Here is a 14,230-nt window from a genome sequence, read left to right as displayed (position 1 = left end):
AGCTCAGGAAAGTAAGAAATCTGTGCTGCCCCGAGATAAACTACACTAGCTGCCCCCCCCACCCCCCGCCACTTTCTTTTGGAAAGGGTGTTGTGGCTTCTGGCCTTCGAGAGGCAGCTTAAAAGGGAGGCCAGAGGCCAGAAAGCTGACCTCTAAGAAAGCACTTTTACACTCCTGTATCTTAACCGTTTTTTTACCGGGCGCTTTCTGGGAAACGCATGCGTGTCGGGCTCCACCCCACATCGACTGCCTGCAAAACTCCTGGGCATGCGTATCTGGAGAAGTGTCCCCACGAGATGTGGGGTTCATCCCAGCCACGCCAACACCCGCCCCATCACTGGCCAACCCCATAATCTGGAGTTAAACTAGGGAAAAGGCTACTCCTTCCTTCAAGCGCTTTACTGCCACCTGCTGGCCACCTGCTGTGATGCAGCCACAGCCCTAAAGGCGCAGCCCGCGGAGAGGCGTCCCCGGGGTCCTGCAATGCGGTGGGAACAATGCAGAGTTCACTGCATTGCAGACGCGCAGCAAATGCCTCTGCTGGTTCTGTGCCACCAATAAAATTCCTCCAACCACACCACACTCAGGCATTTCTCCTACAGCCCGTGCTCACAACGTGAGCCGGGGACATCACCGCCAAATGCTCAGAAAACAACATTCGCACCCCTTCAGCCCTCACTTGGTCGGGAACGGAGGTGCCCATCGGTGCACAGACACTCTCTCGCCCAAACACAAGCAAACGTGGCTTGCTGACTCGAGCCACTGGCTGCCCCTGGCCCTCCGTTCTGTGGCTTTCAAAGGCCGGTTGTGGTCTTGCTGCCTGGCCCAAGGGGAGTGGAGAAAATGTGCTGAACTATGTCCTCCCAAATTCCTATGTTGGAGTCCTGACCCCCCCAACACCCCAGACCATGACTTTGTCTAAAGACAGCGGCTTTGCGGAGGTGACTGAGGTAACAACACTCAGTCTCCAGGGTGGGTCCTGATCCTGTGTGACCAGGGTCCTTGTAAGAAGACGGGATCAGGACACAGACACACACACAGAGACGACCCCGTGAGGACACAGGAAGAGGACGGCCGTCCACACACAAGGAGAGAGGCCTCGGGAGGCCCCGGCCCGGCCCTGCCCACGCCTGGACCTCGGGGAGGCTGCACGCGTCTGCTGTGTGAGCTTCCTCGTCCGTGACTTTGTTACGACTGCCCTAACCAACCAATGTGATCAGTTCAGATCAACTACTCTGAAAATTCCAGCCTGAAATGAGGACGCAGGAAACGTGTCATGCTAAGGACTCCAAAAGGAAAGAGGAGCATCGACATCCTGGCACCTGCCCACTTTCCCTACAGGGTCTGTTCCTTCCAGACCATGGTGTCTGGACATTAGACGTTTCTGGAGACTTCACCTACGTCATCCCAGGAGAACGCAGGCTCTCGCTAAGGGGAGAAGGTGGTGCCCCTGCCATCTCGGTCTGGGGTCTTCACCCATCCCCTCCCCTCCTGGCGCCTCCTCTCCGCTCAGTCCCAAGGATCAAGGCTGGCTGGAAAGACGATCATTCAGTCCCCCCGGAGGCCCACGGCAAAAGATGCCTTGATCACTTCTCCAGCGGGATCCTGGCTCATCTGGGCAGGGTAGGGGCACGGGATATGGATCTGACGCCCCAGGTCAGTACGCAGCAGACCCCCAAAGCAAGGTGCGGCACCTTCCTGCAGCTCCGACTGCTGGGGCCCTGGGGACTTGGCAGCTCGCCGTGCGTGGTTGGAGCCGGAGGGCTGGACTGGAGCAACGGTGCGGATGCCTCCTGCATCCAGGGATAGGCTCCACCAACGTTCTGGGGTCCCCATGCCGACGGCCCCAGGCTGGGCTGTGCTAAGCCCAAGCAGGCGCCATGGAAATGCCACCTCTAGGCGCACTTGTGACGCCCCCACCCCGTGAGGTCAGGGACGCCACCTTCCCTGGCCTGAGACAGTATCCGCCCATCACCGCGGCCAGGCTTGGGTGCTCCGCTGCGCGTGAAGCCCTCCCACCTGCTCTGGTCGGACCTGACCGCCCCCTGTGGGAGTTCCCGTCAGCCCCAGGCTCCCCCGACACGGTGGGTTCCCAGCGCACTAGGGAAACCCCAGCTTAAAGGAAGACCAGAGTCCATGCCAGCCGAAGGCTAACTCCTTCAGCCAACCCATGTTCAGGGGCACGTGTGGTGCACAGGTGCAGAGCCGAGGCACCCCCGGTCCTGCCCTCGTGTGGCTGGGAGCTGGGGACGCAGCACCCACACAAACAGACCAGGCACTCCGTGCCATGAGTGCCCTCGGAACCTCCCCAGGGCCAGTCCCCTTACCACGGGGGCTCAGGGAAAACTCCAAGGACCTGGGGGGGGGGGGGGAGCGGGGGGAGCCGGGTGAGGGAGGGGAGCCGCGGCCATAAATTGTTACATTTCTTCCAGGTTAAAACTCCTAACTTAAAACTTAGAATAATAAACAGCGGCCAATACACATTAAGATGAGTGACAAAATGTCCTTTAAAGAACTGTTGAGGCAATCAAATGACATCCATATTTCTTACTGACAACAGCCAGGTAATGATGCTGGCCTGGGCGGGGGTGGGGGGGGGGGTGGGAATGACCACGATTGGGCGTGGCCTGGCCAAAAGGACTGCGATGGGGGCGTGGCCGGGTGAGGATGAGTGACGGGGGCGTGGCTGGGCTAGGAAGGCAGGGATGGGGGCGTGGCTGGGCTAGGAAGGCAGGGATGGGGGCGTGGCCGGGCGAGGAAGATGGTGATGGAGGCGTGGCCAGGCGAGGAAGGCAGGGACGGGGGCGTAGCCAGGCGAGGAAGACAGGGACGGGACGTGTCCGGGAAGGAGGACAGGGACGGGGGCGTGGCCGGGCAAAGATGATGGTGGCCAAGAGGACAGTGCACTTATCCCTGTAAGTAACTGTAGTGCTTTACGTGAATTTTTTCCTTTAACTGGAGAGCTCTCTTCTCTACGAACGATCACTAAGCCAATTCTAGAGATTAGCAAACCCGCTCAGAGAGGGCAAGACGCTTGCTCAGGCGACCCAGGCAGTGTTGAGGGGCCGCTAACTCGAGGCCAGACTAAGTTGGGCTGACAGCACGGGAAGGGAATCCCCCAGACCCGAGGGGGGGGGGGGCGGAGCGCGAGGCCCCACATCGCAGTCACCAGCGTGGGAACGGGCGGCTCCTGCACCCGCAGCTGTCCCCTCCCTGGGGGCAGCCACCCTCTCCAGAGCGCCCAGCCTCAATAACATGTCCTAGAGTCCCGACACAACCAGACCCACAGTCCTCAGGTCCCTCCAGGGTGCGGGGGAGGCACACAGGAGGTCGGAACCCGATGTCCTGGGGTTGTGGGAATGCACCTGGGTGTTTTATGCTTTCTTCCCTCTGCGGCTTCGAACTTTTTGACCGTCTCCGTGTTGAGCGGTTAGAGTAATCCCGAAGAACAAAGCATGTGCAGACCAGCGGCGGACAAAAACGCACACTTCCAGAGTAGGCCTGCAGGGGGCGGGCGTCCCTAGGCTCCGCGTCCGCAGGTGCGGGCTCCGCCAAGCTGTTCAGCACCTGGCCTTGGCCGGGGAAGCAGACAGAACCGCCACAGGACCCCGGGAGCTGGCCTGGCTGTGGGCGCGCGGGATCCCCGGAAGGGCGCGGAGCCGGGTGGGCTGGGACACGGCTGTCCCCGCTCCAGGGTGCGAGGCACGGGGACAGACTTCTAAGGCAGAACCCGAGACCCCGGAACTCCGAGGTGCTTCTCCGGACAGCGGATGCGCCGTCGCGTTAGGGGCGGCTTCTGTGAAAGCCTGGACGCAGTGGTGTGAGCGCGGCTAGGAGCGAACTCGGCTCAGGCAGCTGCTGGCCCCGCGACCTCGGGCAGGTCATTCATCCTCTCCGGGCCGGTGAACTCCTCTGAGTAATGGAGGCCAGCGGGTGTCTCCTAGGGCTGCTCCAGGGTGTGAACGATGGGGCAAAGAAAGCACATCAGGACGGCGTCAGAGCCGACCGGTGGTGAGAATCTCGGAGGACCACACGGTGGGTCGTTCTCTGCTTAGCGCCTTGCACCCACCCCTCACTGCCTGTCACGGCAGGGACACACGAGGCAGCAGGGCTCAGGAGGCAGGGACTTGTCTTGGGTCACTTCCCCTGGATAACCCGGGACCTCCAGTAAGGACCCGGCCCTCCCGCACGTTGTGAAAAAGAAACCCACCACCAGAGAGCGGCGCACAATCTTGCCGGGCATGGCAGGAAGCAGGACACAGCAGCCCTGGGAGCCCAGGCCTCCAAGCTCAAACTCGGCGCCAGGGGCTGGGGCCCTGGGACCAAGAGGTTCGGTGGCTTCGGTGCCTGCTCGCTCTGACTCCACGCTCGAGTCTCAGGGATGGGACCCGGCACACGTTTCTGGGGACCAGAAATCCTGGCTGGAGCCGGCATTGCAGGCAGTGACAGCAGGACCCCAGGCACACACTCACCCTTCATCTCAGCGTGAGACAGACAGGCCAGGGGCCAGACTGCCACAAGCACCAGAGAGGACAGTGACCCTAGCTGAGAGGCCTCCAGCCGGTTGAGGGCGGGGGGCCGAGAACCCGGCTCGGAGAACTCCACCAAGTTGGGGCCCTGCAGCCGGGGTCAGGCCGTAGCAACTCCCCACTCCCATCTTCTGAATTCCTGGTGCCCTGACACCTGCCTCGCTGGCTTTGGAAGGTCTGCCCCTCGCAGGGCAAGTGCATCCTGACAGTAAAGGAGTCGCCCCGAGGGTGACTCTCAAATGCAAAGGAGCCCTGCAGGGCCATCACCCCCACCTGTCTTGCTGGGCTCCCACCCTCAGGGCCATGACCCACCTGTCCTGATCAGCCCGGGGCAGGTCTCAGACAGCCAGGGACAGCCCCCGTGTCCCAGAGCCCCGGAAGTTACCCAAACTAGCCAAGCCTCAGGCGGCTCGTCCTATTCCATCTGCTTCTTCCCTCAGCACCATGGTGAAAGCTCTTGGCCCCGTTTCACTCCCCCCGACCCCCCACCCCTGCTGCTTCCCCACCCAGCCTGGTGCCTCCTGTGCGGCCCCCCGCACCTGCCCCTCCTCTCGGATCTGTGAATAACACACCATCTTTCCAACGGCAGCCGACTCCTGATGGGTTGGCTTCGCTGTGCCTGAACGGTGGTAGGACCTATGGGGGTTGGGACAGGCTAAGAAGTGACTCTGGAAGCACCCAGACGTGCAGCCTCGGGGATCAGAGTGAGAAGAGGGCAGGATGAGCACAGGGACTCACGTTAAATCCTTCTCACAGCCCCAGGGGGCGGCAGGCCCTGCTCACACCGCGGGAGGGAACCGGATGCCTCCCCAGGCCGCGGGGACGCTGAAGAGCCAGGGGGGACCCAGCACGCAGGAGGCCCGGTGGGGTGGGCCTGCCTGCGCCCCCCGGCGTGCCTGCCACACCTCAGCACTCCTTGGCCCTCTGACCACAGCGGGTCCGGGGCATGACCCCACCCGGACTGGGCAAGTGGGGCCACGGTGGCTGAAGGAAACCGACAGGCAGCCTGGGAGGTGATAAGAGTCACGGCGCGCGTCCAGAGAACGGCTCAGAGCCTCTCCGTGCCCCGGCCCTTTCCCCCTGCCGTCCCGGGCTGATACTCCCCGTCTGCTGTCCCAGACCCGCTGACCACCCTCCTCTGCTCGGAGAGTCCCCTCCACCACCGCGGCTGTCCCTGCTTCTAAGAACACAATTTCCTCTCCTTGCCCTTGATCCATGAAAGACTCTTTATCTGAGCCACAAGGAGGAATTCTTTTTTTTTTCTTTTGTATTCAGTAGGCTTCATGCCCAGCATGGAGCCCAACGCGGGGCTTAAACTCACAACCCTGAGATCAAGACCTGAGCTGAGACCAAGAGTTGGACGCTTCACCGACTGAGCCACCCGGGCGTCCCACGGCGGGTTCTGTTTCTTTACGAGACTGCAGCTGACACGAGCCCGGACCCCACGGTCGCCAGGGGGGATCAGGGAAACTTGTGCCCTGGGCATGGAAACGGGCACGGCACTGGGCAGCCTGTGCTCGGAAAGCACCTGGTGCCATGCTCCATCGGGGCACCCAAGACGCGGAGAGCCCACAGCTCCCGACGACTCCCGCCTTACAGAATCGCCAGAGCCTGGCCTAACCTTCCAGCTTCTCTAGAGAGGTCAGAAATTGCATTTCTAGGTAAATAGAAATTTACTGCTGGCGACCAATTCAAGCATCTCAGAAACTCCGCGAGGGTCAAACGAACTACTGGGAGGGTGGGGGTGGACTGCTACTGCCCCGCCCCACCGAGGGGGGTCGTCAGGGGTCACGCAGTGGACGGCAATCGTGTACCTGGTGGATCTCGTGCCAGCCGTTCTCGTCCCGGCAGCACACGGCCGCGTGTTCGTGGAGCAGGAGCTCGCAGCAGTAGGGATCGCCCCCCACGATCGCGGTGTGGTAAAGGGGTGTGAGGCCATAGCTGTCTTTGTAATCCGGGGACGCTCCAAGCTCCAAAAGGGTCTAGAAATAAACACCAAACATGTGGTCATTGGTCTCGTGACCGCTTTGGCAGGAAGTGAATCAAGAAAGAAGCACGAGGGTCACACTCTGCCCCCGGCCAAGGCTGACCAGGCCCTCGGTTCCGGCCCTTCCCAGGCTTCCCGGAATTCAGTGGGTGCCAGCTTGAGACAGCAAGGTTTCTGGCCCTGAACTAGCACGTGGTGCCGGCATGCAGGACGCGCATCCGGGAGCCCAGGGGACTCTGTGCACACACGCACCTGTGCAGACACGCACCTGTGACAGACACGCATCTATGCGGACACACACCTGCAGCACTCAGAGACCTCCTGTGCCCTGCTGACCCCCCCGGACCAGCAGAGAGCAAAGAGAGGGCGGCCTTTGCGAAAAAGAGAGAAGGTGCGCCTACAACCCAAAGTACAGCGTAGGACGATCTCAGCGTGCACCCCGAGGGGGCAAACCCAGGAAGCGCCGTCATGAACGCTGGGTTTCAGACGAAGCCAGCGGACGAGGCGCAGCCGATGAGGACTTGGCCTCCCCGCTGGGGCTCCTGGAGGCCCCCCCCCCACCCAGGGCCAGGGCAGGTAGAGCAGGGGCAGTGGGGAGGATGGGGGCTGGGCCCACACCCCGGATGGGCTTCACGGCCCATGAGGCCGGCTCACGGCCCACAGTCCGGGTCTGCAGCCGCCCAGGGTGGGTGACGTCCAGTGCTGCCCCTCCCGGCTGAAAACACAAGCCTCGGACTGAACCAGAGGGACAGGGGACCTTCTGTAGACACCGAGTTCTAAAACTCCCAGGAAGAGAGAGTGGGGGGCCCAGACTACGCTTTCTAACCTCAGGGGGAACACAGTTCAGGGTCAGTTCCGGTGGCTGCGGTGGGGTGGGCACAGGGCACGCTGGCGCAGGCAGGAGACCAGACAGGAAGGAGGCGTCCCCCATGCGAGACGGCCCCGGAAGGTACCTTCAGGGCCACTTGGTTCCTGGCTCGGGCGGCTTTGTGCAGGGCCGTCATCCCGTCTCTGGCGCGGAAGTCCAGGTGAGCCCCGCCGTTTCTGAGAGCCTTGATCACCTCCGCGGGGTCGTCCAGCTGAGCGGCTAAGGTCAGCGGGGTCTCTACGGGACCCGAACACAGGCAGTTCAGAACCACTTGGGAGACAGCCAGGGCCCGTGGCTCCCTAAGCCAAGTTCAGAGTCTACAAGGGAGCTGGAGGACGTGACCCCAGAGGTACTGCGGCTCCCACCCGCCCGTGAGCCCCAATATCCACACACTCAGCATGGCTCCGGCGACCCCGGGGACAGCGGAGGTGGTGTTTGGGGTCATGTGCAAGTCAACACGGGGGGCGGGCCAGAGTTTCCCCACGATCCCCTTGCGGGCTAGGGGTCCGAGAAGCTGCCTGCTGCCCTTGCCCTGGGTACCCAGAATCCCGCAGCACCATCCGGATGCTTCCTTTTGGGAGGAATGGCCCACTAGGGCTGTAGTTGAGGGTCTGCAAGGCAGATGCCCGCCTTTCACCTCAATTTCATGATGTTTACGGGCATCTTGGTGGACGCCAGGACCCGGCTGTAAGTGAGGGGTGGAGCCTGTGCCCCGTGGAGGTCTGGGCGGGCAGAGACCCGAACAGCCGTCGCAATGGCAGGGGCTCGGCTCGATAAACGGCCGGCATGAGGGCTGGGGCGGAAGCCCCGGGGAAGGAAAGACGAAGCCCGCCCCCCTGGGGACAAAGGTCAGGAAGGGTCCCCCACCGCCCGCCCGGTGCAGCTGACTCTGGGCCAGTCTGTAGCCGGCTGTGATGGGGACGCCGACATCTGGTCTAAGCCCATCTTCTCCACCCCTCTCGGTGAGTGCCCGCCACCGCCACGGCCGAGCAAGGCACACCATTATGATGTGGTTCATCTGAGAGGCGTTTACCTTACAGAAGAGTGCCAAGGGCAATGTGACGGCACGCAGGTCCCCAAGACCCAGACACGGCGCACACGGCACGGGACGGTGAGGAGTCATTCTGACTTGAAGCACATTTTGTGAATAAAGGGACCGGGGCATCTGACCTGGGCTGAATTCCCTTCTGACCGCACCTCGGCCGCGATCCCCGCTGTCCCCAGGGCAGCTCCCCTGCCCCATCTATTGCTGATCCCCGGGCTAATTTACCCCCAAATGAGCACTGTGCCGAGCGCCGTTTAAATTCGCCGTGGGAGTCACCCTGCGCCTGGATTTTCCACGGTGACATGCGTGGGCTTAGCCACTCCCGGTGGCCAGCATGCGTACGTGGACACGGCCGTGTGCGAATGTGACACACAGCCCACATGCCCTCTCCCAAGGGACGCCACACACCTCCCGCTTTGGTCACGTGTGTCCCCGTGCGTCCCAAGCACGGACGAGGCTCACGAGTGCCACCACACGCAGGTCTGCGGTCCTACGAGAAAGACCCTCTCAGGCAGGGATCTTGTGTGAATTAGGAGTTTTCTGGGGCAGCGAATGGGGCAGTGACGATGGGGATGTTTCCTGCACAGGGAACATCCCCACGGCGAGGGGCACTGGGGGTCGAGACTGGCCAGTGTCTCCCACCTGGGGGCAGACACGCAGAAATGGGGAGACGTGAATTCAAAGCAAGCTTGGGGAGAGACCCCCGCCCAGCAGAGAGGGGAGAGGGAGCCCGTGGGCCTTCCCCTCAGCCCCAGCCGTGGCCTGGCCGCAAGTGTTAGAAGGCCCCAGGGAGGTCTTGGTTCCTTGGGTGGCTGGTGAAGGGCGTGAAAAGCCTCGAAGTCAATTTTTTTAAAACGTTTAGTTTTTTCGAGTGAGGGGGCAGAGAGGGAGGGAGAGAGAGGATCCCAAGTAGGCTCCACGGCCAGCGCAGAGCCCGATGCAAGGCTCGACCCCACAAACCGTGAGATCGTGACCAGAGCTGAAATCAAGAGTCGGACGTTTAACCGACTGAGCCACCCACGTGCCCCTCAGAGTCAAATTGCTTACAGCAACTTGAGGAAGCCGGCCCCTGGCGTTTAAGGTCCGTTTAGGACTGATGCACGTCTGGGGCAAGGTCGACCCTCAAAACGATTAGGATTCTTCTTTCTTATCTGGCTCTCCACACAAGGCCGATGCGAAAGTTGGGTGCTCCAAAGCAGATGTTAAGTTTACATCGCGCTGTTTCGTGGCAAGGGCTCCAGAAGCCCTCCTCGAATGATGCACCAGACTCGCCACGTTCAGACCTGCCCAGGACCCACCCGGGGAGGTCAGGAGAGACCCCCGGCTTAGAGACCATTGAGCAAGGGGACGTCCGACGAGACCCCACCTGGAGCAGACAGGACCCCCCCCCCCCGAAGAAGACGCTCGCCCCTCACCTGCAAACCTGTGACCCTTGGGGGCTTGCACTGTCTGTGCCATTGATCACCACGTGGCCACTCCTCTAACGAGCTTGGGACCGGCAGTCCCTTGCACCGTAATTCTCTGAAGATACTCCTCGGTTTTTGCATTTTGCAATTTCTTTGCTTTCAATAAATATTTTGGAACCTCAAAATGGCCCTGAAGACACCGCTCTAATCTTTTCCAATGGTCTTGAACACACAATACCATCTCACTTGGAAGCGGCCCGGCAGCATTTTGGCTCCAAAACAAACAGCCATGCTTCGACACGCTATCAAGCCACAGAAGAATGTGGCTGAATCTTGAACACATCCTGCTAAATGAGAAAAGGCAGTCTGAAAAAGCCAGCCTGCTGGATTCCAATTATAGGACATTCTGGAAAAGACGAAGCTATAGCAGAGGTAAACAGATCGCTGGTTCCAGGGGCTGCGGAGAGGGACAGGGGCGAATAGATAAAAAAAACACAGAGGACCGTTTTCGGTGACAAGACTGTTCCATATGACGCTCTAATCGTGAATGCCAGGATCAAACATCTGTCACAATCACAGCACAGGGAGGGAAACCCAAGGCTTGCAGATTTTTTCAGTGAAGTTTAAAAACTCATCTCGGAGACCTGGGGATCTCAGTTCGGAATGCAGGACGTGACGAAAAGAGTCGAACCGCAGGCCAAATGGAAGAATCGGCCTCCCTGGAGGGAGTGGGGGAACCGAGTGCCGGCCTGCGGACCCAGGATGGAGTGGTCTGCAAGATGAAAGGCCAGGTGAACCCGGGGAAGTGCTGTGCCCTGTCAGCACCTAAAGCTGCTTCCATCGTGGGGTGCAGGTCAACAACTCTGAAGCCACTCTACACGGGCCCTGGGATTGAACCATTAGATCAACAGATGGCAGGGAACGGCGGCCAGGTTTCTCACTGTTAGCGGGGAGGTTACGGCTTAGCCACGGAAAGGAGGGCGGTGATCCGTGTGGCCGGGGATCAGAGCTGGAGACTCACGGTGAGCTCCATACGGACACAGATAGTTACATACAGAACTGATTGCAGGTATGCACGTATGCATGAGTTAGTACACACACACACACACACAAACACACAGAGTTTGTTGTTCTGTCGTCTGAGGGCCCAGAAGCAATGACACCCCAGCAGCACCGAGCACACCCAGCACCCAGATCTTGGTTCCTAAGACCATTCTCCAGGAAGAGAAACCAGGCTCCCGGAGGACTGGCGGGGTCTAGGTCTGGGCAGGAGGCACACAGGATGAGCCCGGGGTGCCTTCTAGTGCCGGGAAGTGAGCAAGGGGCCAAAAACTAACGACCCACATGGACGGGGTCTGTCAAAAGGACATGGGAGTCAATGGCCAGAGCTGGAGCCCAACGATGAAATCTAGCACGGGGGCATAACCCAGATTACAAACTAAATACCCATCAGTCCATCCCAGTAGAACTAACAGAGTAGATGTTAGTAAGAGTAAATAAATGAAGGCGGGTGGAGGGGGCGGGGGGGCGGGAAGAGAAGCCTCCCGGGCAGAATTCCCCATCACGTGTGCAGAAACTCTGTCCTCAAGAAGGTAGAGCCTCACTCCCCACTCATCAGGTGTGGGCTGTGCTTAGTGGCTTCCTTCTGAAAAGGATGGTCCATAAAGGGGATGAAGAGTGACCGCATAGCAGGGAACCTGACACTGACCTCAGCCAGGTGAGCAAGGTCAGCGTGTCGGGGACGAGACAGGCGGGGAGCACGTGCCCGGACGCGACGGGGACGGGAAGGGCGCTTCGCCCTGTGGTCCTCCGCCCAAACCCACAACCCTGTCTCATCATGACATAAACGTCAGACAAACCCCAATGGGGGGGGGGGGGGGCGTTCTCCAAAATACCCGGCCAGTCCCCAAAAGAGCCAAGTGCTGCACAAACAAGGAAAGCCCCAGAAACCATCACAACTGAGAGGGGCCTACGGAGACAAGATAATGAAGTTCCATGAGGGCTCCGGGGGCAGAAAAGGGACATTAAGGAACTACTAATGAGATATGAGGACAGCATGCGCCGCGGTTAAGAACGGCACATCAGGATTGGTTCATTAATTATAAAATGTGCCCCGCTCAGGTACGACAGCATCGTCAGGGGAAATGGGCCGTGGGGAGCAGGTAGAACATTCTGTGCTGTCTTCCTAATAATCCTGTAGCTCTGACACTGCTCTAGCATAAGTCATGTGCTCACGGCTGTGCTGCAGGCAATGGTCTGATAGGACAATGCTGCCACTGACCTGTCCCCGGCTGGCGTCCTGAGGAACGTGCACCTCACGTCACGGGGCGCTGTGAGGCGTTCCCGGCCTGACCTCCTCTCCCCCGGCCAGCCCTGGCAGGTGTCCCGGGGCCAAGCCCCCCCCTGCAGGCCCTCGTCCTGTCCCCACCCAATTCCTTCCTTGCTTAATGTCCTTCCTCTTCACCGCAAGCACCTTGATGTGTCACCTGTAGCCCTCGCTGAAACGAGGTGAGTGGAAGTGAGCAAATCCCTAACATCACTGGCTGTTCTGCCTGAGCTCCCATTTGAAGACAGGCCCTCTTTGCACCAGGAAGTGCGCCTGACCAGCCAGATGACCCGGACCTCCTCTGTGGTGGCACAGACCTCATCCGCAGTCCCTGACCCTCTGCAGACCGACGTCTACAAGGTTCCAGAGCGCGTCTGCTCAAACTGCCCCTCTCCCATTGCCCGTTGCTGTTCTTTCTGGAGGGCCTCATCCCGGGATTCACTCAGCGGCTGCAGGGAGCCAGCCGCTTACGGACCCTGGTCGCCACCCACGTCCAACGCGTTTCTTCTGATCTCAAGGCCGGCGCTCGGAGGAAGCCCGGCTCAGTGCACAGGGATCCAGAATGCCCGCGTAGCCTTCTAACTGGGCCGTGTGGGAGCTGGGTAGGGACTCCCAGGAGCCAGGCTGCGGTGACAGGTGGTGGACCCGAGCACACGTCGGCACGAATGACAATCCACGCCAGCCCGACGAACTGATGAGCTACGATCACTGGCCCGGAAACTAACTCCAAATTGGATCTCACCGCAGGCGCCTGGCGAGACCCACTCGATCAAGGAGAAGTCTTTCACTTCTCAATACGTTTCAAGAGTCAAAAGACGTTTCTGGCTTTATCAACACCCCGCCCTCGTGGTACCTGGGCTTCCTTCAAGTTGGGGAGCGCGGCGCAAAATAAAAGCACTAAACTCATTTTTGCTCAAAGTGCTTGATTTGTTTCCTTCTTGGGGCTCAAAATACCACATGCGTTGTCCCAGTGGTTCCAGCCAAAGCAGGAGATGAGCCCCCAGACCCTGGTGGCCAAGGCTTCAGTTCTTTAGATCACCTTGGCCGTCACCTATCAAAATTCCACTACAACAGGCACCGACGGTTGGCTGTGATCACAGGCCGCCTTGTTTTAATTGACAGGTGGTTCCATGGAGATTTAATTATCTCCTGTGCATCCTTCAATCCGAAGGGCCACTTCCTCAACCTCGGGGCCCCGCGGGCAGCCCAGAAGCGCCAGAGAACCGCACAGCCCGAGCACAGGGACGCGGCCCGCGTCTGAACATCGTGTTTCCTGCCCTTAGGAAGCCCACTGCTTTCTACTCTCTGTGCAGGGCAGGGCGGGGCGAAGAAGTCTGCTTCTCAGCGGACCCTGCTGCTCGCCAAGAGGCTTTGCGAAAGTCGCCAAACTCAGCGTGGACACCCGCGCCGGTTGTCAGAGCCGGTGAGGGTGATGGTGTGGCGTCAGCACGTGGGTCGGTGCTGCAGCCCGTGGTCCCGTCCGGGGACAGGACGGGGCTCGCTCAGCGACCACAGACCCTCCGGTCCTGGACCCTCTGCACCAGCCGGAGGCCCGGCTGCGTCCCGCCAGGCATGCGTGTGAGAAGAGAGACCCACCTCCTTTCCCCCCCAGGGGTGACAGCAGGGACCCTGCGGTCTCAGAGCAATTAAACCTGGGCTCCGCCTCCTTGGCTCCCAGAGGACGCTGGGGCGCAAAGAGGCCAGCTTCGTGGGACGTAAGAGGACTGAGGCGCAAGAGGCTTTCCACACCCTCGACACATCACGGGACGCTTAGCAGGCTGTGACGTAAGCACAGAGGTATTAAGCGCCCTGTCACCCTAGGGTGACTGCACCAGTTTGTCTGGGACCGGGGGGGGGGACCCCGAACACGGGACTTTCTGTGTGGAAACCAGGGCCATTTCAGGAGAAGGGGGACAAGTTGGTCACACGAGCTGTTGTCTGGAGGCAGCCCACTATGGCCAACTCTGAGTCGTCCCCGTGGGTCCAAAACAAGGAGAACACCACATCTCGAGTTTCTGCGGTGCTAACACGGCAGGGCCTTTCCGGAGACCTCACGGTGGATGACGCAT

General features: G+C 60.3%; 1 protein-coding gene across 3 annotated transcripts in view; it reads right to left on the bottom strand.

Annotated features, from left to right (window-relative positions):
- The window catches only part of SHANK2 (SH3 and multiple ankyrin repeat domains 2), a 497,644-nt gene that overhangs the window by 382,511 nt on the left and 100,903 nt on the right, over nucleotides 1-14,230 (bottom strand). For 2 of the 3 annotated variants that reach the window (XM_086676615.1, XM_086676616.1), the window contains exons 1-2: nucleotides 7,343-7,480; nucleotides 6,344-6,511 (exon numbers count right to left, since the gene is read on the bottom strand). In XM_086676615.1, coding sequence (XP_086532741.1) covers nucleotides 6,344-6,511; nucleotides 7,343-7,447 — 273 coding nt within the window. In that variant the 5' untranslated portion in view covers nucleotides 7,448-7,480. Of the gene's footprint in view, nucleotides 1-6,343; nucleotides 6,512-7,342; nucleotides 7,622-14,230 lie in introns of those variants that run through there. The other variant, XM_086676620.1, reaches the window with a different exon arrangement.

The sequence above is a fragment of the Puma concolor genome, chromosome D1 (genome assembly GCF_028749965.1).
Source record: "Puma concolor isolate L17-30 chromosome D1, mPumCon1.1.hap2, whole genome shotgun sequence".
NCBI classification, from domain to species: domain Eukaryota; kingdom Metazoa; phylum Chordata; class Mammalia; order Carnivora; family Felidae; genus Puma; species Puma concolor.
This window is presented reverse-complemented; position numbering and strand designations above follow the sequence as displayed.